General features: G+C 47.1%; 1 protein-coding gene and 1 pseudogene across 1 annotated transcript in view; one reads left to right on the top strand and one right to left on the bottom strand.

Moving 5' to 3' along the window:
- The window catches only part of CFB (complement factor B), a 59661-nt gene extending 37102 nt beyond the window's left edge, over nucleotides 1–22559 (bottom strand). The window contains exons 1-15 of the mRNA XM_066613114.1: nucleotides 22476–22559; nucleotides 19558–19794; nucleotides 17654–17839; nucleotides 16589–16762; nucleotides 15166–15279; nucleotides 14304–14440; nucleotides 12012–12153; nucleotides 10989–11120; nucleotides 9819–9908; nucleotides 7884–8024; nucleotides 6933–7030; nucleotides 6491–6602; nucleotides 5790–5940; nucleotides 3904–3980; nucleotides 443–534 (exon numbers count right to left, since the gene is read on the bottom strand). Coding sequence (XP_066469211.1) covers nucleotides 443–534; nucleotides 3904–3980; nucleotides 5790–5940; nucleotides 6491–6602; nucleotides 6933–7030; nucleotides 7884–8024; nucleotides 9819–9908; nucleotides 10989–11120; nucleotides 12012–12153; nucleotides 14304–14440; nucleotides 15166–15279; nucleotides 16589–16762; nucleotides 17654–17839; nucleotides 19558–19794; nucleotides 22476–22515 — 1923 coding nt within the window. The 5' untranslated portion in view covers nucleotides 22516–22559. The remainder of the gene's footprint in view (nucleotides 1–442; nucleotides 535–3903; nucleotides 3981–5789; nucleotides 5941–6490; nucleotides 6603–6932; nucleotides 7031–7883; nucleotides 8025–9818; nucleotides 9909–10988; nucleotides 11121–12011; nucleotides 12154–14303; nucleotides 14441–15165; nucleotides 15280–16588; nucleotides 16763–17653; nucleotides 17840–19557; nucleotides 19795–22475) is intronic.
- Nucleotides 7248–7368, top strand: LOC136642386 (5S ribosomal RNA; annotated as a pseudogene).
- Nucleotides 22560–22997: the final 438 nt, after the last annotated feature.

The raw sequence follows: 22997 nt of genomic DNA on the forward strand, positions 1-22997 counted from the left end.
CCTAGTTACACCACTGATCATTCCTACTTTCCAACATGCTGAATTTTAACAGTATTATTTCAAAACCTTGAGAATGGGCATGTGCAGGGTAACAGTTGCTGCAGCTACTTGGAAGCTAAGCAGGGTCAGGCCTGGTTAGTACTTGGATGGGAGACCGCCAGGGAATACCGGGTGCTGCAGGCTTATACCATAGTCTTTTGAGACTGAAGGTTGCCAACCGTTTTAAAACCTTGCTTTAAAAAGCATCTCAGTCAACATTTTGGCAGGAATTTCTTTTTTCATTCATTCCCCACAACTTCAGATGTTTCCACTTCAGACCTGGGGAAGAAACAAAATCCCAAACCAAAGAACTGCAGCACTTTTTCCTAGGATTTCCCCAACCTCAACCTTCACATCTTTTCTGATTCCCCAGAATCCCATGAACAGAAAATAAGATGCTCACGCTACTCTTGGTCTTGATGTGTACTTTCTTTCTCTCGTTGTCCAAGCCTATGAACCCAGCCGGCACCTTCTCGAAACTCAGCAACTCAAGCTCTGCAAGGCGAAAAGGCATGAGATGGTGTGCTGCAGTAGCAGGATTTCAGGCCTTCTGAAGGGGGAGTTGAACCAAACCACATCTATCAGTGGTTCTTACACATTTAGCACCAGGACCCACTTTGTAGAATTCCGGTGGCATGTGTATTAGCATGCCACCGGCGTTTACCCTGCCCCCGCACGAGGCACAGGAGGGGCCAGCCTCGCGGCCGATTGGCTGGGGGCTAATTGGTCTGGGGCCGCGTGCAGACTGCTCAGAGAAGCCCGCGCAGCCGGGACCAGGCAGTGGTCACCCACCCGCCCACTCTTTGGCAGTCTGAGACTAGCTGGTCGCCTTCTGGGGCCGGGTAGGAATTTTTGCCATCAGCCTAATTGGCGCATCGGTTGGTGGTTTTTTGCCTACCCCGGACTGTGGAGTTAGGGGCAGAATGGGGGTTTTCCACAGGTCTTGTTGGTCACTTTAGGCAGGTGTCGTGTGGCTTTTGGGTAGGTAAGGTCATATCGGTGTATACCGCAGGGTGGCAAGGGCAGGGTGGACTCCACGCTTGATCATGCTAGCATTCCCGGCTGGTTGACGCAGGCTGGATGAACCTCGGCCTGGTGGTAAAGGCACACTGCGGGTTTGCTCGGGTGGCCTGAGCTAGCCTGCCACCCTGCCCCTTCGGGGTGACAATGAAGGGGGCAGCAGGCTTGTACTGACGCTGCCCAGAGTCTGGTGTGGTCGCCCAAATCACTATAGGGGAAAGTAGACGGGCAGCTCCGTTTCCCCCATGTAGAACCCGCATGACTTATTTGTTAGGCCCTGTTGCAATCTGAAGTATATTTAAATAGTTAATAAAGTGGCCCTTTGTACCATATGCCCTTGCCTGTGTCTTTATTGGAGGGTGCTGGGTAATGAGAATCTGTCATGACCCAACGGAAGTGATGTCATGACAGGAAGTGACATCATCAAGCAGGAAAATTTTTTAACTATCCTAAGCTGCAATCCTACCCACACTTACCCAGGAGTAAGTTCCATTGACTATCATTGTTCAAAGATTATACATAGTAGCCTGTTAAAAATGCAGGTCTGTCACATTTCCCCAAATGCAGTCACATACCATGGGAGCAACAAGTCTAATACATTAAAAATAAAATATTGCAATGAATGGGGACCCACCGACCCATCAGTTTGAAAAACACTGACCTACATGATAGCAGTAGGTGAAAATGATAAAGGAACTAAACTATTTAGGAGGGGGTTGACTGTAATAGTCAAGATGATTCCCAGGATCAAAGGAGCATCTTCGTTTTCAAAGAGTCAAACTAGATAAAACTTTAATCACGTGACTGACCTTGGTGTGTTTGCTTTTCCTTATGCATACATGAAGGGCCTGATCCACATTGGGATGATCGCAGGAAGAGTAGGGGGGTTTGAAAACCTTGTCCTCCCCATATTGCGGTCCCCATCCTGATTCTCCCCTTGCTATTTACCCTGGAAAAAGCTTCCAATGAAGTTAATGGGAACTTTTTTTTTTCTTCTCCCGGGGCAAACAGTCAACTTGGGGGCCCTCTCATGAGGTTGAGATCATGATGGGAGGACATGCTACCCCCTTCTGTGGTCCTAATCTGGATCGGGACCCAGCACGCATGCTATTTATATAAGAAGAAGCAAATACACCAGTAATAATGATGTGATTAAAGTTAGCATGGCCCAAAATTTGAGGTCAGTTGAAACTTGACTGCCTTTCTTCTCACACCTAGCTTTCGTATGTAGCTGAAAAAGGTGGTAGAGTGGATTGAGTCACTTCAGAGCACTTTCAGTGCTTCTATATATTTGATGAACTCCCTGAATGCAACTGGCAAAGGGGTAGGACTTGACCTTTTCTCCCTGGTGTGCTGGTTTCCTGTTTGCAAGAAGTTTTTGACCATGGGAAGTGGTCAAAAAGTCATACCCCCACCTGGTCCTGCCCATTTCCATTCCTTGGCCATTGAAAACATGGGCTTGGATCTAAATACACAGAAGGGCCTTCTACCAGTCCTGGAAATGTTTTGCTTTCCTCTGGAGAGCATCAACTACTTTTGAAACTATTCCTGTTTCAAAAAACGTTGCCATCTGGCACCGGGACCACCTCCTGTTTGACTCATAGAACTATGAGCATGTTTCCTGCGATTCTGGCCAGTACAGTCCAACGAAACTGAACACGGGAATGTGGGTGATTACCATTGTTGCATCCCTCCCTACTTCAACATGCCAAAGAGCTCAGGGGGGCAGCATATACAGAAACACCACATTTAACTCTCACAACAACTCTGTGAAGGTAGTTTAGGCTGAGAACAATGACCCAAGGCCCAGTCCTGTCCAACTTTCCAGCACTGATGCAGCTATGCCAACGGGTGTGCGCTGCGTCCTGCGGTGGTGGGGCAGTCATGGAGGCCTCTTTAAGATAAGGGAGTATTTATTCCCTTATCTTGGGGCTGCATCAGCACTAAAACATTGGATAAGATTGGGCCCCCGGGGAGCAACATGGCAGGGCAGAAACAGAGGGCAAGGAACTGTGGGATTCTGCAGCTTCTGCGGGTTTCTGTAGCTGCTGGGCTAGAAAAGGAGAAGCACAAGAGATGTGGTTGCAGCATAGGAAAGGGAATGAAAGGGAAGCGGTTCTCAAGAAGAAGCAACTCTGGTGCAGTTTGTTCCTGATTCTTTAAAAAAGTGGATGTAACGTACGCTAATTTAGAAAGACTGGGTTGGTCTGTGCATTACGGTCACCAGGACCTGGCAGTCAACGTGAACGACACTGATTAACCTCAAGTAGCTGCTTCCTTCACAGGTCGCTTGCTTTGCATACTGAAGTTGGCAAGTCAAATCCTTGAATTACAAGGAATACACTGAGCAGAGCTGGGAAAGATCCTTTAGCCTTAGACCGTGGAGAGGTAAAGTCAGCCAGGTGAACCAATGTCCTGCCTCCCTTCCCAACCTCTGGCCACAAGCAATGAAGATTCTCCAACCGTTAACTGCAAGGAGACTTTGCATCATTACAATGAACCTGGTGAAATTCTCATTTGGAAGGATGTTTTTCATCTCAGAATCAGGACCTGGCAAACTGCAGAGCTTCTCCCCTCCCCCACTGCAACCTGCCAACGTGATTATTTTGGAGAAAGGCAGGACACATAGGAGGTAAAAAGCAACGTTTTTCTTCCTGGACCCATTTTGCAGAATCTTCTGGGTTTAACAAACATAAGAACAGCCCCACTGGATCAGGCCATAGGCCCATCTAGTCCAGCTTCCTGTATCTCACAGCGGCCCACCAAATGGGAAGAGAATGTAGCACACACTAATGAAGCTCATTTCAAGCGGCACCAAGTTACCTGGCTGCTGAGCGCACTCACCATGATCTTTGCATGTTGCAGTGCTTGGTTTCTTCAGGGCTTTATTAGCACCTTCAGTGCAGGGAAGACAGATTGGCCTGCAAGGAAGAAATACTGTGGGCTGCTGGCATGGAGCAGGCAGGTGCATCATGTGACTACCTCCCTTGTTCTGTCTCCTCTCAGGGGGGCAGGTTGACATCATAGAGGGTTGGGTAGGACATGATGGGGGAAGCAAACAGCAAACTTACACCTTTTTGTACCTTCAGTTGCCTTTATTCTATGTTCTTCACCTCTACAGTCACTTTGGGGCTCTTGAATACTTCTTTGGACCCCACCCTGCCCCTCCTCTTGGTTCCCTGCACTGCCCTCTAGAGCAGTGTGTTTCTCAACCAGTGGTACTGGTACTTGAGGTACCTGTGTAGGTACTTGCAGGACCTCTGCAGCCTGCCACCAGGCAGCGAGACCAGGAACACATTGCAACAAACAGCGGTAGGAGGCTCAGTGGGCAGAATTCCTAAATATGCTTTTCCATACTCGAAAAAGCCCTCCCATTCACCTTGAGCCTCTCACTGGTGTTTGTCACATCACATCTGGCCTCCCGACCCAGAAGTAACTGGCGACGACGTCATCGCTAGCTGCTTCTGGTGGCACTTCGAATAGGTGGACCATGTAAAGTGGGACAGTGCACATGCCCCTGCTTGCCTTGGGGCCCTTCTGCACCTCCCTACCCAGAGTTGGGGACACTTCCAAAACTCGTCTCAGGGCTGTGAAAGCCTGAAAGTAGCTAAGCTCTCCTTCAGGGAACAGGATCGCCACAATTTTATAGCCTTGGCCAAAGGACCATCTGGAACCTGGCAGGAGCTGACTCTCTTCCACTGGATCCAACCTCATCTTCCCTCTCAGCCTTAGTCCCTTGATCTTTCTTTCCCCTTGACCCTTCTTCACTAGCTTCTGTTGGAATTTGGGTGTAACACCACCTGCAGGCTTCTAGAGGTGTAATACTCAGTCACCTGAGACCATCTACCTGCCCTCTGGGATCCTTGCGGGAGGTGTGGTCCTTAACACTATAGGCATGCATTGCTTAACAACTGTCCACTTAATGACGGACCATATGATGATGGTCAATGTATTTCCTTCCTCCCTTTCTCACACATTCTCTCTCACTTTCTTCCACACCATCAAAGAGGGAGGATGTACTGGCTGAGGGCTCCACCCCCACAATGGCAGATAACATCCCCCCATACTTCCACACAAAGAATGAGTCCCTTTCCCCGACTGTGTGTGTAGAGTTCCGGCACCTTTTTTTCCCCTTTCACTGAGGGAGGGATTCGAACCTCTGACCTCGTGCTCCACCTTTTTTTTTTTTTTTGGGCACCCCCGGCTCTGACCTTGTACTCCACCTTTTTTTTAAAATTGCGGGTTAGGGATTTGAACCTCTGATCTCGTGCTCCACAGCCCAGCACTCTCTCCATTGGGCTATAGGAAAGCCTATTGTTAAAGTGTTCAGAACTAATATATAAGGTCTTGAGCCCAGCTGGTGGTCATCAGCGCCTCAAGCATTAGTTCCAAACACTTGGAGTCTAAGAGTTCCTATGGCTCAATTGTTGAAGTGCTGGTCTGTGGAGCCAGAGGCTAGGGGTTCAAATCCCTATGAGGAAGAATTTTTTTTTTAGGAGGGGAGGTGCTCCATGGCTGCAAAATATAAAGGTTGGTTGCCAGTTGCCAAAAGGGGGGGGCCAGTTGAGGCTGCAAAACTCCTCAAAGTTACGTTTATAAATAAATAAATAAATAAATAAATAAATAAATAAATAAATAAATAAATAAAAGATTAACAAGTTGTGAGTTCCTGCACTTTTTTTTTTTTTTAACCAAAAAAAAGCACTGTGTCCACCTATGGGGCACATTACCTGACTCTCCCACCAAACTGCACAGGTTCTGCCAACTCAATCAGGGAGATGTCATAGTCATAGAATTCCTGGATGCCCTGAGCCACCTTCGCTCGAACATTGTACAGTTCGTGGTCAATCCGTCTCTTTATTGGCAATCTCTTCCCTCCTCCTGTTAAGAAGAGATGGAAACCGCCTCAGAATACATCTTCTTGCGCAACGTCCCATGGTTCTCATGGGGAATCCAGAAATCTTGGCTACTAACCTTCCTGTTTAATGAGAGCCTGCAAGAGGGCAGAAGGATAGAGGATTCTGGGAGCCCAACTCATACTTCCCCACAGCCCCCTATGGAAGACTCAGGGGTGGCCCATCTATGAGGCCAACTTAGGCAGCCAAACCAAGCAGCTGGTTGGTGGATTCAGCATCCTTTATCAGGGAGCTGATTTATTTTGCCTTAGCTACTTTTTCCTTGGAAGAGACAGGACTAACCATCCTATATTCTTCTTAAGGGAAACATTTATTAAATAATTCCCCATGCAGCCTCCTAGGATTGGGCTGCTAACTCCTCGCCCCCCCCCCATTCTGCAGCCCTGATCCAAACACCCCCCTCCCCCATGGCTGCTTTTAGCAAAAAAAGCCACCAAAGGTGGAAGAGGTGCATCTCTGGCTTGACCCATAGACACCACAGCAACAGAATCCCCCATTCTCCTATTGTAGCTTACCCAGAACAACTTTCCAGCCAGAAGTATTGTTCAAGCTGTTGAAGCAGTGAGCGGCTGTCAGAACCCAGGTCTTTGAAATCAAGGCACCCCGACAAGAAGATTCTCGCTGTGACTGTGACAAAAAAGAATACATTAGTGGGATGTCTGCTGGGAATTGTGCGGTACAGCCTCTCCAGGTCAACAATTTTCAACCTCTTTCATCTCACGGTGCAGTGACAAGGTGCTAAAATTCTCAAGGTACACCTTTCGGACAAGGTACACTGAACTGCTGGCAGAGGGCTCACATCTCCCAATGGGCCTATTAATATAGGACCCTTCTCCAAACTCCCATGGCTGACCTGTGGACCATTTGCAGCACAGTGCTTGAAAATCGCTGTTCTAGGCTTTTGGAAAACCAGGAGGGGGAGGGAAATCAGATCAGACACCAGCAGGCTCTACTCACATTTTCTTGGAGGGCCACATGCCATGGGTTCTTCTGAGCTGGAGTTGCACTATCAGAATTGTTTCCCAAACCACATATATCGTCCAGATCTCTAGGATCTGACAGGGGTGGAAAGAAAATTGGGGGGGGGGGGAGAGAGAGAGAGAAGGTGGGACTATGTTTATTGTTTGCATGTGGGAAATTAAAGGAGTGCACAGCCAATAGTTATTGCTGGTGTTTGCATAGCACATTTTGAGAGTATAAAATGCTTCACATGTATTATGAGAGAGATGTGAGGCAGCAGGACCCATTCTACCAACTTGGTTGGAACCAGCAGTCTTTTGTCTTATGTTACCCTGCACATGCCCGATCTCGTCTGATCTCGGAAGCTAAGCAGGGTCAGGTCTGGTTAGTACTTGGATGGGAGACTGCCTAGGAATACCGGGTGCTGTAGGCTTATACCATAGTCTTTCGAGACTGAAGGTTGCCAACCATAAAAGTGTGAAAAATAAATAAATAAAACTGCCTTCATTCTCAGTCATTCCTTCTGGCTGAAGAAGAGAGAGAGAGGTGAGACAGTGAGGCCTACTTTGTCAGCTCAGTCATGACTGTTATTTGGGTCCCCCTCTCCCAAATCTGTCTTCTGCAGCACCCATCTGTTCAGTACCTGATGGCATGAAGGAGTTGGATCCACAGACACTTAAGGCCCAATGCTATCCAATTTTCCAGCACTGGTACAGTCGCAATGCAGCCCCAATGTAAGGGAACAAATGTTCCCATACCTTAAGGGAGCCTCTATGTCTGCTGCCCCACCACAAGATGCAGCGCATACCCCATTGGCACAGCTGCTCTAGCACTGGAAAACTGGATAGGATTGGGCCCTTGGTCCTATATGTTCCACACACTGCCTTGCCTCTGTCCTCCTCTTGCAGTATTGCCATCTCTGTCATGCACAAGAGAGCTCACACACACCCAGAACATCTTCAAAAGCTTGCTTGAGTTCCTGAGGTGTTTCCAGGATGAAAACGTGCCTCTCGTCTGGTTTCTTGGATGCGATTTCATTCATTGCATTCCAGTCCACTTCCAGGCCTCCAACGCCAAAGGCATAGATATCTAGATGAAGTGAAATGAATAATGACACATTGGATGATTCAAAAATCAACCTGGGGTGCTCCACAACCCCATCATCTGGAGTTAAGACTCAATAGCCTCCATCCATATGTGAACACATCAAGCAACCTTATACTAGCCAAACCTCAGGTCCACCTAGCTCAGATATTGGCTATGCTTAATAGCATAAGAAGAGCCCCACTGGAGGCCCATCAAGTCCAACTTCCTGTATCTCATTGTTGCCCAACAGATGCCTCAGGGAGTACTCAAGAGACCTACATCCTGGTGCCCTCCCTTGCATATGGCCTTCTGAGGGAGCCTACTTCTAAAATCAAAAGGTGGCACAAACCCATCATAGCTTGTAACCCGTGATGGACTTTTCCTCTAGAAATCTGTCTAGTCCCCTTTTCAAGGCATCTAGTCCAGATGCCATCACCACAATCTGTGGCAAGGAGTTCCACAGACAAATTGCACACTGGGTCAAGAAATATTTTTGTTTGTCTGTCCTAACTCTCCCAACACTCAATTTTAGTGGATGTCCCTTGATTCTGGTGCTGTGTGAGAGGGAAAAGAACATCCCCCTCCTGCAGAAGCAGCTCTCCAGGGTTTCAGTCTTTTCCAGCCTCAAATCAAGATGCCAAGGAGAAGATCTACTGCATGCCCTGCCACCAAGCAATGTCACAACCCACCATGAGGCATACAACCTAATGCATGGTTGGTTGGCAGCCTTCAGTCTCGAAAGACTATGGTATAAGCCTACAGCACCCGGTATTCCCAGGCGGTCTCCCATCCAAGTACTAGCCAGGCCTGACCCTGCTTAGCTTCCGAGATCAGACGAGATAATGCCTTCTGAAACAGACACGCTTCTGCTGGCTTCTAAATGCCAATAAACTTGGGCAGAAGCATCTCATTTCCATGAGGGAGGAATTGTGTAGAATAGGGTCCATTCTGCAGTGCTTCTCAAGTTCTCTTCCTGTTCCATAGAAACCGAAGTTTCATTGGACCTGGCTTGCTCACCACTATTGAGCTTCCCATGCAATGTGCAGCATTGGGGGAGTGTTTTAGGTACACTCACAAAAGGCCTTCAGGCCCTGCCTAAAATATTCCCCTAATTCGCTTCAATGGAAGGGGTTTCTACAGCAGATGATCTGGGGTTCCTTGACAAACAATCCAATGTAGAAAGCGATGCTGCAAAGCAGAAGGTTTGGAAGCCATAGAATTATAGGGAAAGCCTGGCTCCTAACCACAAGATTTCCATTGGGTTTGGTATCCAGACAAGACCTCACCCTACCAATCAAAATGGGCACCCGGGCTCATATGAGGAAGAGCGATCTCTAAGGTAAATTGGACCCTCTCATAGCTACCACTCAGAAAGGTTTATTATTTGTGTCTTTGCTTTCAAAATTAAAACAATTTAATTAACAACGCTCGGGGTGACTTCCAACAAAACAGAATAATAAAGATAATAAAATAAAAGTAAGGTGAGACACCACATCAGGCTGGGCCAGCCACAAAGCGACTGGATACAGCTTGCATCACCTGCAGATGGCAGGGGAGACACAGAGAGGTGGCAATGGTGGATACAGAGGTAACGTTGGGTGGTGGACACGGTCACACCACCCCTGGCACGGCAGATGGACAGTCTAGTCCAATAAAATCATTTTCCAAACAAGGCAGAGCCTTTCCACAAGGAACTATCTTTGCCTGACTGCTGAAGACCAACAGAGAGGAGACAATCGGGAGTTCCAGAGCCAGGGAGCAACCACTGAAAAGGTCCTGCAGCTCAATTCAACTCACCTAGATAGTCTTGTCGGTTTGCTCTCACATTCAGGAACTCTTCAATCCGTCCCACTGCAATTTTGGGAGAACCTCCCATGTTGGACTTTCCTAGGACAATAACAACACCATTTAGCCAGCTGGAGGGTAATTACCAAGCTGGTTGGTTGGCAACCTTCAGTCTGGAAAGACTATGGTATAAGCCTACAGCACCCGGTATTCCCAAGCGGTCTCCCATCCAAGTACTAACCAGAGAGCACAGCCTGGCTACTGCCGGAAGCAGTGAGTGGCTACCTCTATGCAACAATGGACTGGGGACATGTTTGCTCAAGCCTCAAGTAAGGCCACATAGGGGGTGTGAAGGTGGCAGGGAAGAGATGAAACGGAGCGGGGGTGGATGGAATGGGGACATGACGGGGCAGGGAGGAGGCCAGACCAGGTCATGGAAGGGGGCAGATCCGGTGGCAGCTGACAGTGGTGTAGCTAGAGGGGGTGCAAAGCACTAAGTGTGAAGGGGACCCTCCCACTCCCCTTTGCAGCCATTCCAGGAGGAGGGAGCAAAAAGGAAGTGAAGGGGGGGCCCTTGCAGTCTTTGCACCCCCTCTAGTGCTTTGCACCCCCTCTAGCTATGCCTTTGGTAGCAGCACCCTCTGAACATTTACCACCTTCCTGGGCCTGATCCACCTTCAAAGGTCCACACAGACTTGTGCCAGTGATATGGGGGCAGTGGGGGGGCTTACCCTATGGAATTCTTCCCTTCTCCCGAGGAGGACTCCAGATGCTGAAACTCCTCCACAGGAGTAGGTAGTCCTTCACAGGACATTGTGTGGAGGAGCACACACTGCTCCTGGATGGTGTGGATGTGGAGAATGGTGGAAACGGCCTTTCAATACATTGCAAAATGGTGTTTTTAATGAAACTTTTAAAAAAATGGCTTCACTGTTGGACTTCACATCATCTGGGTACAAGGACTCTGTGCACCTGAAAATTTCTTCTAAAGGGGCTCACTGATGGCCTCTTCTCCAGGGAACCCCCAAATCTTGGAGTCAGCTGGCTGGTACTGTCAGCTACAACAGCCCTAATCACCTACTCAGGAAGCAGTAGGTGGCTCTCTGGGGGGTGGATATGGGGGCTCTCTGACTTGTACGCGATGTTCTCCCAAACATTTACAATCTCCCCGTTTCCCCTCACCATCTGTGAGCAGAATGATGGCGTGGCGAATTTTGTCCCACCGATCCTTCGTAAACGCTTCGTGGTTGACCATCATCTCGTACACGGCACTCAGTGCTGCTTTAATGTTGGTCCCCGTTGCATTGCCGTGGTCTGCAAGAAGGTTCAAACTGGCACTGAGCTTTGTGCATTTAGATCCCACCTTTCCCAAACCTTGGGGTGGTTTACAAAATCGACGGGGGCAGGGGGTGGGGAATAAACATATAAAATAAAATTCCAACAGAATTTTAAAAAAAAGATGAAACTACAAGCAGTGGTTTCACTAGGGTTTGTGTCACCAGGTGTGGGAGGCCAGTTCATCCCCCCTCCCCGCGATGGACCTCCACTCATGCAGAAATGATGCAATGATGCAATGATGCAAAAAACCCTGATGGTTTTTGGGCTATAGCTTTCGATAGAATAGAGATATTTCAACATGGTTTGTTTCATTTGATTCTGCATGAAGTTACACATCGAATGATATATAACATGATGGCATTATTCAAAAATATCAATATTTAAAAATTTTTGGCCAATTGTGGTGCCATCCCCCCAGTGCGCATCACCCGGAGTGGCCTACACCCCTCTAGTGATGCCGCTGACTACAAGGACATTTGCACTATACAGTGCCTCCAAGGCTGGCCAGATTCAGAAAACTATCTACTCATTGTGAATGAGCTCTGACAAGGCTTAGGCTCACACACTCTTCGTCTCTCTTTATGCACGAGGAAAGGAAACTGAGAGCTTCCACCTTCAGTTTTGAATAAACCACAGTTTCCTATTAAGGAAATGAAGACTGCAATCCTACGCACACTTTCCTGAGGGTAAGCATCATTAAACACACTGGGACTTACTTCTGAGTAAACATGCATAGGATTGTGCTGTAAGGAAACTATGGCTTATTCAAACCACAGTTGGGTCACAAAGCAGGAATTTAAGCAATGGCTTATGCCAGATTTAATATTAACGAAAAACAATGAGTTGATCAGAGAAGATGAACTGCACCTTTGTAGTTCATTTCGCTCTCCATTTTGTCAAGAACCACATCTGCATCTTCAGCCATATCCTCGTCAATGTCAACAATGGTCTTGGGTCGGCTGGCATAAGAGATGATGGAGAACCTGACAGGAACATCAAAGCTTGCAATCTGGGAGTAAAAAAAGAAAAAAGAAAGAAAAAGGGCAATGGGAGAAAGAAAAAGAAAATCAAGAAAGTGGACTGAGATCGTGTATTTAAATTAGTGAATGGGCAGTTCAACCCTATACTGCAGAACCACTAGTTTGAGTGCTGTAGGATATGGCATATATCCTTGGAGCTTAGATTATGACACAACTACAGTTGTGCCAGCAGTGATAAAGCCCTGCTGGTGCATGGTGGATGTGTCCAGATGCTGGTGCAATGCTATGCTGCTGTACACTTGCCATAGGTTCAGCTCCAACCAATGTAAGCCCCCAAACGGAAGTGGGTGGGACATGGAAGGGATGGGGACATGATGTGGAGGGAGATGGCAGCCATATCCTAAATCCCCTCTAGATTACACCCCAAACATTGGGGGAATGTCAACACTAGAGCTGGCACACAACAAAGGGGAGGGGAAAACACCTAAGAATTTCTGCCTCCTTTACCTTCTTTGCTCCACCCACTTACATTTTGCAACCAATCACTGCACACCAACCTCAGTAGCAAGCCCCTGCAAGGGAGTCCAGTCATCCAATGGCAGGGTGTGTAATTCCACTCTGGCCTCAGGTGGTGCACACTTTCAGCATGCATACATGGGCACTGTGGGAATTATGGAGAAGGGCCACCTTTCGAGCAAAGGGAATATTTTGCATGAACAGCTTGCTGTCCTCACAATGTTCATGGCAAGATGCTTTGTCAACAATTGTCCTCTCAGCAAGTACTTGGCTAAAGGAGGTCTCCACGTTAAAACACCCAAGTGGAATGTCCACTCTGTAACCAACGCAGGGACCAAGGACAATGCACCTCAAGCAAGAAAGCAAGGGCAGAGGGAATTCCATGCTGTCACAGACTGATGCTACATACCTGTGTCTCCACCCCACCCCACCCCATCCAGTATTGCCAAAAGCCTCTGTGCCAAACACTGAATTGTATAAGTGTCTCTTCCTTCTGCAACAGGCAATAGCAGTCAATGTTGTTCTCGCTTGGTGAATGCCCAGGACTCCAATCATTGCTACTGCTGGCCAAATGCTCATCCAAAGCCATTTTTCCCCCAGGAGTGCAGCATTACCAAAGGAGGCAGAACAATCGTTTCTCACAGAGTTCCAGTGCAACCCCCAAGAGAGGAGGGGAAAGCATTGCGCTCTCACCTCCAAGAAGGCATCACCACACGTGCGCTCAATAGCACCACTGTCTCTCTCACAAGCACTGAATATGCATCTCGATCCAGAGAACATGTGTGGTTGATGGGGCTGGTTATTTCTTGCCATGCTCTTTCTGTTTCTCTTTGCAGGCAGCTTTCCAACAGGGAAACAGGACACAGACTCTTCCACATAGTGAGCCATGCAGACCGCTATAGAAGCCCAAAACATTCTTGGCAGGAGTGACTAGTGCAATTCCATGTGTTCCTTTATGGAGTTGCTGACCTACCTGTTCTGGGCCTTGTACAGGCAGGCAATGATATAAATGGTGAACCCAGACCTCCCTGACATCAACTACTTTAGTGTCTACTGTGCAACCTGCCAGGGCACAAGGGCCCTGCTGAAATGAGACGGTTGGCAACCTCATTTGTGTGTTTATTTTTCAAATGCTCCTCTATCACTGGTATAGGTCAACAAAAATGTTGATCACATACTGTTTGTTAGCAGACAGAGTTCCCTTCTCCTCACCCTAGTTCAGTGTTGGTTGCAACCCAATTTTTGGTGGATCACGGGCCCCACCACATCAGGAAGCTACTTCTGGACCATGCCAGCCTAATACCCATGTCATTGGCCACGTCAATGCCCCAGAATGCCTTGTAGAAGCTTCCTGCAAGGCATTCTGGGGTGTGACGAAGTGTGACACAGCCAGTGACTCAGGTGGCAGGCTGGCGAGACCTGGAAGCAGCTTCTGGTTCATGCCTCATATTGCCTCACAGCTTCCTGGTTGTGACAGGCCCAGGACCTACCATGGACAAACAGTGGATTCTGAGGAGAACTACAAGAAGCCAGTTTGAAACGACTATAAATTTTTCATGGAAACCTCCGGAAGTAACTAGACACCAATACTTTACCTAGCAAATCTGTCAGTCCATACTTACCCATTGATTCTCTTACCAAATTGCTGTCTGGACAAGCTTACCCTGTTAATGATGATCTCCACACACTCTTTAAAGATATTGAAGTTGGCTTCAGTGACGCTGTGGGATGCATCCACAAGCAAATAAATGTAGAGAAAACTGTCTTTGGAAAGTATAAGCCTTCGGCCCAAGGACGGACCTGATGCAGAGAGGGAAAAAGACCATCAGCCAATATCTCAAAACTCCTAGCTGGTCTCCTCTCACTGCAGATGTTATACTACAACAGTGGTTCCCAAACTGTCAGCCATGGCTCCCTGGGGAGCCACAGAAACCAGCTAGGGGAGCCATGGAATCCTCTTGAAAAACCTGCCACCCTATACAATGTATAGGATTGTAGCCCTAATGGGGAGATGTGTTCAATGGCCCAAGCAGCTCAAGGGAGCTGCCAATCAAAAATGTTTGGGAACCACTGAACTACCAGCACAGAAGGAATGAAAACTTGCTCAACCTGCACATTTGTGAATAAAGAGATGTCACAAAGCATCATATATCTCCAGTGCTGGAGATGCTGGTGTTGGGCTTTAAACCCAATTCCAAACGTATGCAGTTAGTTATAGTTTACTAGTGAAGGAAAGATGCTCTGCATGTAGTCAATGATATACCCTTTATGGTTTTTATTTCACATATCCGAGGCTGAGTTGAGCATTGGAAATAGATTCTGTAGCTAAACTCTCGGGCGTCATAACTCAAATTAAGTCCTGAAGCCTGCAAAAAAAGATCTAGTGAACTTCCAGATCCAGCACAGGCTGACAATAAAACAGTCCTCTGATTAGACTATGTTCCAACATCTGTTCTGGAGCCCACCATGACGTACAGTAACTATATTCCCAGGACAGAGTGAATGGGTAGATGGGTGGAACAGACCTTGCAGTGTCTCAGAAGGGTCAGGTCGAGAAGAAGACACCTCACTCAGCACGTTGGTAAATGAGGCTCTGAATTCAGCTCCAACATCTTCGGCCCGATCGTAAGAGTATGGGGCTGTGTGGGGGAGAGAGAGGGGGCAGGTTTTAAAACAAGATGGAAGAGGAATCAAGGCTGGGGTTCTCCAAGAGGGACATGGAGTCTACTGAGTTAGAGTTGGGTGAACAGAGTAGGGAGGAGATGGTCTTCATCAGTTAGAGAACTAAGAATTTAAAAGTCAGGGTCTCCTCAATCTCTAGGGGCTGATATCAGAGTGCATAAAATGGGTGGCAGCCAGGATTCCTGAGTTTTCTGGAAGCTTAGAGGGGTACATTAATTAAAAGTCTGGATGCATAACAATTAAGAAGATTTCTCAAGAACACACAGTAGCTAGGGACTATGCATACAGCAGACAATTATGGTCTTTACCCAAAATTTTGCACAACCTGAAATAGACATGACACATGAGGAAATGTATTGAAAACAGTAGATGAAGCATGAAGCTGGATGAAGGAAATGAGAACAGATTACTGAAAAGAAATATTGGAGGCGGCATCCATTAAAATTGAGTGTTGGGAGAGTTAGGACAGACTAAAGAAGATATTTATTGACCCAGCTTGTAGTTAGTCTATGGAACTCTTTGCCACAGGATATGGTGATGGCATCTGGCCTAGATGCCTTTAAAAGGGGAATGGACAAATTTCTGGAGGAAAAGTCCATCACAGGTTACAAGCCATGATGGATATGTGCAACCTCCTGATTTTAGAAATGGGCTATGTCAGATGCAAGGGAGAGCACAAGGATGCAGGTCTGTGGTTGTCTTGTGTGCTCCCTGAGGCATTTGGTGGGCCACTATGAGATACAGGAAGCTGAACTAATGGGCCTATGATCTGATCCAGCAGGGCTCTTCTTATGAGGAAATGTGAGTTTAAGAGCACAATCCTATGCTTGTCTACTCAGAAATAAGTCCCATGTTCCCATGTACTTCAGTGGGGCTTACTCTCAGGAAAGTGTACATAGGATTGCAGCCTAATTGTTTTTGGAAAGCAACTATTGTAGCACCATAAAGATTAACCAAGTGTTCAGGGACAATAGTCCCCTTCATCAGATAGATGCAAGTGCAGGTGAAGCAGTGTAAATATCTGGGGAGGGGGGTAGGGCATTATAGATGGTACCACAAAAGGGATGGGTACAGGAAAGAGAGGAAAAGACAAGAGATAAGATTATTATAACTAATGTGATGATGGCAATAAGAATAAAAGTAGAATTAGGGAAGAGAGCATAAGTAGAAGATTAACAGAGGTTTAAAAGTACAGTATAAGAATAGTAAATACAAAATGAGCAGGGCAGCTAAAGGAAGATAGAGACTTGCCATCAGGATACTTACCCCTACAACTTGGCTCAGCCCCTGACCATTCGCCCTCTGAAGTGCAGACACGCTGAGATGACCCAATCAAATCCAGACCATTCTGACACCGGAATGTGACCCGATCACCAAGATTGTTTCGCCCCCCGCTAGCGATTGCCCCTGGCGGGATGGCAAGAGCTGGGCAGTATCCCGCTGCAGAGAGAGCAAGAGAGCATGTGCACAAATTGGGAGAGAACACAGGGGTAAGAGGGACAACAAACCCCTTCAAATCCAATGAAAAGGCAAAGCTTCTGGGCGACACTTCCCAGTTTTAAACCCCGGCGGATTCTGTGGCCCCTCAGCTAAAGTTAGTCACAACTGGTTGGCAACCTTCAGTCTGGAAAGACTATGGTATAAGCCTACAGCACCCGGTATTCCCAGGCGGTCTCCCATCCAAGTACTAACCAGGCCTGACCCTGCTTAGCTTCCCAGATCACTGCGCTGCATCCCACAATAATTTCAGTTGCTGGAGGTCTCCTCAGAGCAAGGGGACATTTGTCCCCTTGCCACAGTGTAAGCTCCAGCAGCTGTAACTGGTGCAAGTCTGCATCGATCTGTGTTGGCAGATCAGGCCCAGGAAGGGGGATAGGATTCAATGTGTGCCAGTGACTCGTCTGTGATCCGGGACTAAATCTACCCACCCTCACTCCATCATTGCCCATCCACTCTCACCCCATCATCGCCCTCCCTCTACAAAGTACGATTGAACTGGGCCAGATTTCAAACTTGGAATACAGAATTATGTCATGAACATGGACACCAAGTTTTGCACATTTGTCTTAACTTACAAGCAAAGTAACAAATTAAAAACAGGCAGAAAATCCCAAACATCTGATTTAGACCAAGTGCCCTACTTCGATTGGCCCAATTATGCAAAATAAGCAAATATAAATATAAAAATTGATCAAAGAGAAATATTTACACAGATTTAGCTGAATCTGGCTCATGTAGAATTCAGTAAAGCATACGCATGAGTTTTTTTTTTCTTCAAAGACAGCAAAATGATACTGGGAATGGGAGTAATGAAGATCTGGTGGGTTTTACCTCCATCATCACAGACTGGGGAGGTTCCATTCCAGCGGCCATTAGGCTGGCAGTACCGCTGGGCTGAACCACGGAGTTGGTATCCATCAGAACATTCAAAGGACAGGATACTACCAACAGGGTGCCCGCTTCGTCGGGGAGTAAAAAAGCCATTTTCAAACGCCAGCTGGGGAGGGCAGCGTATGTCTGTAGAAGAGAAGAGACAGGCCCAGAACAGGCAAAGTTTAAGCCTTGGTTTGAAACAAACGCAAGGTTGTGTGGTTAACCTACTGGCAATAGGTATCACGAGTGCCACAGGAAGCAGGAATCTCTGGCATGCTCAGACAGAAAGTGGGGAGCCTGTGGGCATGGCTATATCCTATCAATTCAGGCTCATACCTCTGCCTGCCTGTGCCATGCAGCAGAGCTGCCTGGTTCAGAAGCCTAGAGTAGTGTTTTTCAAACTATGGGTCAGGACCCACTTGGTGGGTCGTGAGCCAATTTCAGGTGGGCCCCCATTCATTTCAACCTTTTATTTTTAATATATATATTCCTATTTTATTTTTAATATATTAGACTTGACGCTACCATGGTATGTGACTGCATCTGGGGAACTGTGACAGATCTGACAGGCTACTCTGTATGTGCTTTTAACAATGATAGTAAAATGGGACTTACTCCTGGGAAAGTGTGGGCAGGATTGCAGCATAGGATTGTTAAAAAAATTTCTGCTTGATGATGTCACTTCCGGTCATGACATCACTCCCAGGTTAATGACATCAGTTCTGGTGGGTCCGGACAGATTCTCATCCTAAAAAGTGGGTCCTGGTGCTTAATGTTTGAGAACTGCTGTCCTAAAGACAAAATGCAGATCTCCCCTCGTTGTCAGGAAACAAAAAAAGTCTCTCTGAGATCACCTCTTTACCACTTTTGCTGGCGGGTGAATTCGAATTCGTGACCCTTCCAGTTGCTAAATTTTTTACATTTGAGCAACTCGAAGCGGGCTAAGCTGCTGGTTCTAAGCAACTTGGAGTAACTGTGTAAGCAAATTGTTGTGTTTTAACCCTTATTTCTTATCTCTCTTTTAATATATACCTTCATACATGACTGTTTGGAGATATTAGTTGTAAAACTATATGCCTAATAAAGGTTTGTTGTATGTTGACAAAATGCAGATGTTTGACATAGGAGCAGTACTCTCTCCTACTGGACCTGAGACGTGCTTGACAAAAAGGACGGCCGTGTTAGCATAGCTGGTTTATACCAGCAGGGTTTGGGAGTCTCCTGTTAAGAGGATCACTGCAAGGCATGTGGTCAAAAAGAAGTACTTTATTTCCGGGAACTTTATACTAGGCTGGGGGGAGGGGAGAGGGAGAGATGTCCTACATGCTTGCTGCCTTCTAGAAGAGGAATCTGCGAAGAAGAAGGAAGGATAGTCTGAAATTAGCAATATGCAAACTAAAAGAGGGGGGAACCCTCACATTCCATTCGGCCAGCTTGCTAGCTAGACTTCACCATTCAGATGCCGGATGTTGGTGCAGTACAGGCGTGCTTTTCTGCACGTCCACTACTGGCCTAAATGCAGTGGCGTCACTAGGGTTCATCCGCCCTGTACAGTAGGCCAGCATGTCACTCCCATGATGGACCTCCTCCCATGCAGTGGGTGGGGCAACATCCCGGCGGTGGGTGTGGGGATGCACTACGGCCCCTCCCCCTCGGGTTTTTTGGCTATAACATTTGATAGAATAGAGATATTCTATGCTTCATAAAGGCGGGAACATCAATCATGTGACTGTGAGAAGCTGCCTGTAAAACACAGCCCCTATTTCAAACATCAGCCTTCTCCCAACCTCCTACAGACCTTGTATCTGACTCCTCCATTAGCCTTCCAGCAAACATCAGAGTAGCTAGCAACCCTGGCATACCTCTGCATTGTGCTTGGCTGATACGGAGTCCGGTGCGAGAGCGCATGGGAGTCCACCTCCCATCTGACTGGCAGATCCGACTTCGTGCTGGGAATGGATAGGAGCCCGTTGGGCAGGAATAGGCCAGGATGCTTCCAGGGCGATACCCATCAGACAGGGACACAGCGCCACCTTGGATGGACACCTCCTTGGGGCATGATGGGATTGCATCAAGCCCAGGTTCCTGTGTGACAACAGCTGCAGGGGGAACAAAGCAGGTGTCTCCAGCTTAGGATGAGAATTCTCGTTAAGAAGGCCTTTTCCACAGCATTCAGATGGAACCTGGGTTCGGTATCGCTACTGATTTTTACATTGCTGTGGTTCTAGACGGGCTCCTTATGCACTAATAGCCAGTCATTGTTTTTCTGCCTAGAGTCACAGGCATTGTACCTTCCACGCTGCAGTATCTATAGCGTGTTTTGGGTTCACTCTCTCCCTTCCTATTTTCCTTATGATCTCTTTAATCTGGGCAAGTGCCTCTCAAAAAAGATGGAAGAGTAGAGCTAATGGCCCTCCACACCTGCAGTCACTGAACTGCTGTTCTGCTGTTCTCAAGAAAGTCTAGGTTTCCTAAGTGCTTACCATGTGCTTACCTTAGTGCAGGGATTTTCAACCAGTGTGCCACGAGTGATCCACAAGCGTGCCATGGGAGTTTGGTGAATTAATTTATTAATTAAATATCATTTATTAATAGGGCCATCCATATGTCATATGGATCCAAACCCCGGAGGGGGTGAACAAAATGTGACAATCCCAGAGGAAACTTCACCTGGAAGCGTCCCAGAACTTCAGGCTATGAAGTGGTAATAGGAGGTAAGAGTACCTAAGAACATATGCAGAGTGCCTTTTCCCAGACCTTAAGTTACAGGAGAAGACCAGAGAGTGCCAAAACTCCTTACCTCTTGCACCAATTCCTTAGCTACTGTTTTCAGAAGGGCATAGGGGACATTAATTTGAAAGAAGTTGAGGTGGAAGTTGGGAATTTCATTAAAAGCCCCTCTACCTTTCCCCCCATAATCTAAGCGCTTCCTTTTTCTACAACAGTGGAGTGGGATTTTAATAGGCACTTATCTTCCTACATAGTAACTTACCACACTTTCCAGATCTCTCTGGATGTTGTCAACACCAGGAAAGGAGCTTTTTATTTTACAGTAACACAAGTACAGCTTCAAAAACTAAGCTATCTCACGTTTGTGTTTCCGACGGTTTACTATTTAAAGCACCAAATATTTTAATTTGCTAACCAGACAGTTATATTGCTCATTGCTAATATTGCTAATTGCACAGCAGCCAGAAATGCGGATCTGAAACTATTTGCCTGTAAAAAAGAAGATGACATAGTAACTTTAAAAGCTTAACCTCTGCCCTTCTATTTTCGTCTTCTTTAAAAAAGGAAGGACATTCATTTCTGTAAAAGAAAAATAAAAGACTGAAGAGCTGTTGCTGGGCCAACATGTAACAGTACAGTAGTTAGAAACTTGGGTCAGTTACCATATCTCAGCCTGGCCTACCTCACAGGGTTTTTGTGAGGATAAAATTGGGAGTGGAAAACATGTACATGACCTTGGACAATTTGGAGGAAGCATGAAATATAAAACTGTAAAAGAGTAAATTCTATTTGAGCAGAAGTTTATGACAGAGCTGGCCTTAGTGCTGGGCCATTGGTGAGGTTGACTGAGGGCCCAACCCTGACCTTGGCCACCACTGGCACCGACCCTAGCACTGGCACTGGGAGTTGTAAATATGCCGTAAAGCATGTTTACAGCACCCAGCAAGCAAGGCGCGCCAGTACTGGGCCCACACCAGTCAGGATCCAGCACCGGCAGGATGCACCGCCACCGGAAGTAGGTTCCACTGCCAGGTTGTGGTGTGGCCACTGGAGGGAGGGTGGAATGAGGGTGGGGAGGGGGTAGGAACCAAGACAGGAGGAAGGCGGGATCTACGGAGCTTTGGTCTGCCAGATCCTGAACTTCACTGCTCCAGCAGGCGCCAGGAGATCAGGACTGGGCTGTGCCTCGGCTGGAATATATTTTAGCCAAAAAGTATTATGGCTGATTCACACTTTATCATCATCTTCATCTTCATCATCATCATCATCGGTTGGCAACCTTCAGTCTCGAAAGACTATGGTATAAGCCTACAGCACCCGGTATTCCCAAGAGGTCTCCCATCCAAGTACTAACCAGGCCTAACCCTGCTTAGCTTCCAAGATCAGACAAGATCAGGGATGTGCAGTGTAACAGTATTTGTAATAACTTATTATTAGTTCATCATCATCATCATCATCATCATCATCATCATCATCATCATCGTCATCATCATCTCTCCAGGAAGTCCAAAGACCCACATGAGAAGAAAAATGAGAGAGAGCCTTTCAAGAAAAATACAGGTACAAGAATAACTTGTGGAAGGGAATTGGGTAAAGAAAAATGAAGGGCCTGATGCAATTAAAAAGAGGCAACGGGAATGAGAATAAAGAAGGGAAAGTGGAAAGCTTGAAAAGAGAGCTAAAACGGACAGGGGTTGAAGTTAATTATTGCAAAGGGAAGAAGGCAGTTAGGAATAGAAAGCAAAACTGGAAGAAGCAAAGAACAAAAAGGATTTTAAAAAGTGATCAGAGATTAATAAGGAGAAGAGGAAAATAGATAAATAAATAAAAGGCAGTGAGCCTACGGAAGAACATCAAAACTTTAAACACACACACACACACACACACACACACACACACACACACACATTTTGTATTATAACCACACTCAAGAATGGACTGACAACAATGAAAGGAGATGGGGTCTGAATCAGAGCAGCAGTGCCCCACTGCCAAAGACGCCCCACCCGCCTCCCCACAGGAGCAAGGGACTGGCTGGCTGGCTGGCTACCTGGCAAGAGGATGAGGGCAAACAGCAGAAGGGGCAGCATGTTGCCGGCTCCGGTCCTTTTGATGCAGCAGCTGTGAAGTGGAACTCTCCCACCAAGCGGCTGGGCAGTGCTGGGAGAAAGAGATGAATGGGAGGGCGGGAGGGAGGGCCAGAGGGGGGATTTCGCAAGCACACTGTGTTGGTGTTTGATTGCTGCCTGCTCTGCCCCCCCCACCCCAAGTGCCAGGACGTCTGCACCTTTGAACATTAGCATGACAGGCCAAAAGTCACCAGTGCAGTCTTTTTTTCCCTCTGGATGTGGGGAGGGTAAGGCTCCACCTGTTGAATTTCTGCCTGTTGCGTTGCTCCTGAAAGTCCGGCACTGCTACTAAACGAGAACCCACAATCCAAGTAGGCCCATTGTGGGTTCTAGTGTGGTAGCAGTGCCGGACTTTCAGGAGCAACTCCACAGGCAGAAATTCAACAGGTGGAGCTTTGCCATTTGCACATCCAGAGGGGGAAAAAAAGACTGCACTGACAACT

This window comes from Tiliqua scincoides, chromosome 2 (assembly GCF_035046505.1).
Source record: "Tiliqua scincoides isolate rTilSci1 chromosome 2, rTilSci1.hap2, whole genome shotgun sequence".
Taxonomy (NCBI): Eukaryota; Metazoa; Chordata; class Lepidosauria; order Squamata; family Scincidae; genus Tiliqua; species Tiliqua scincoides.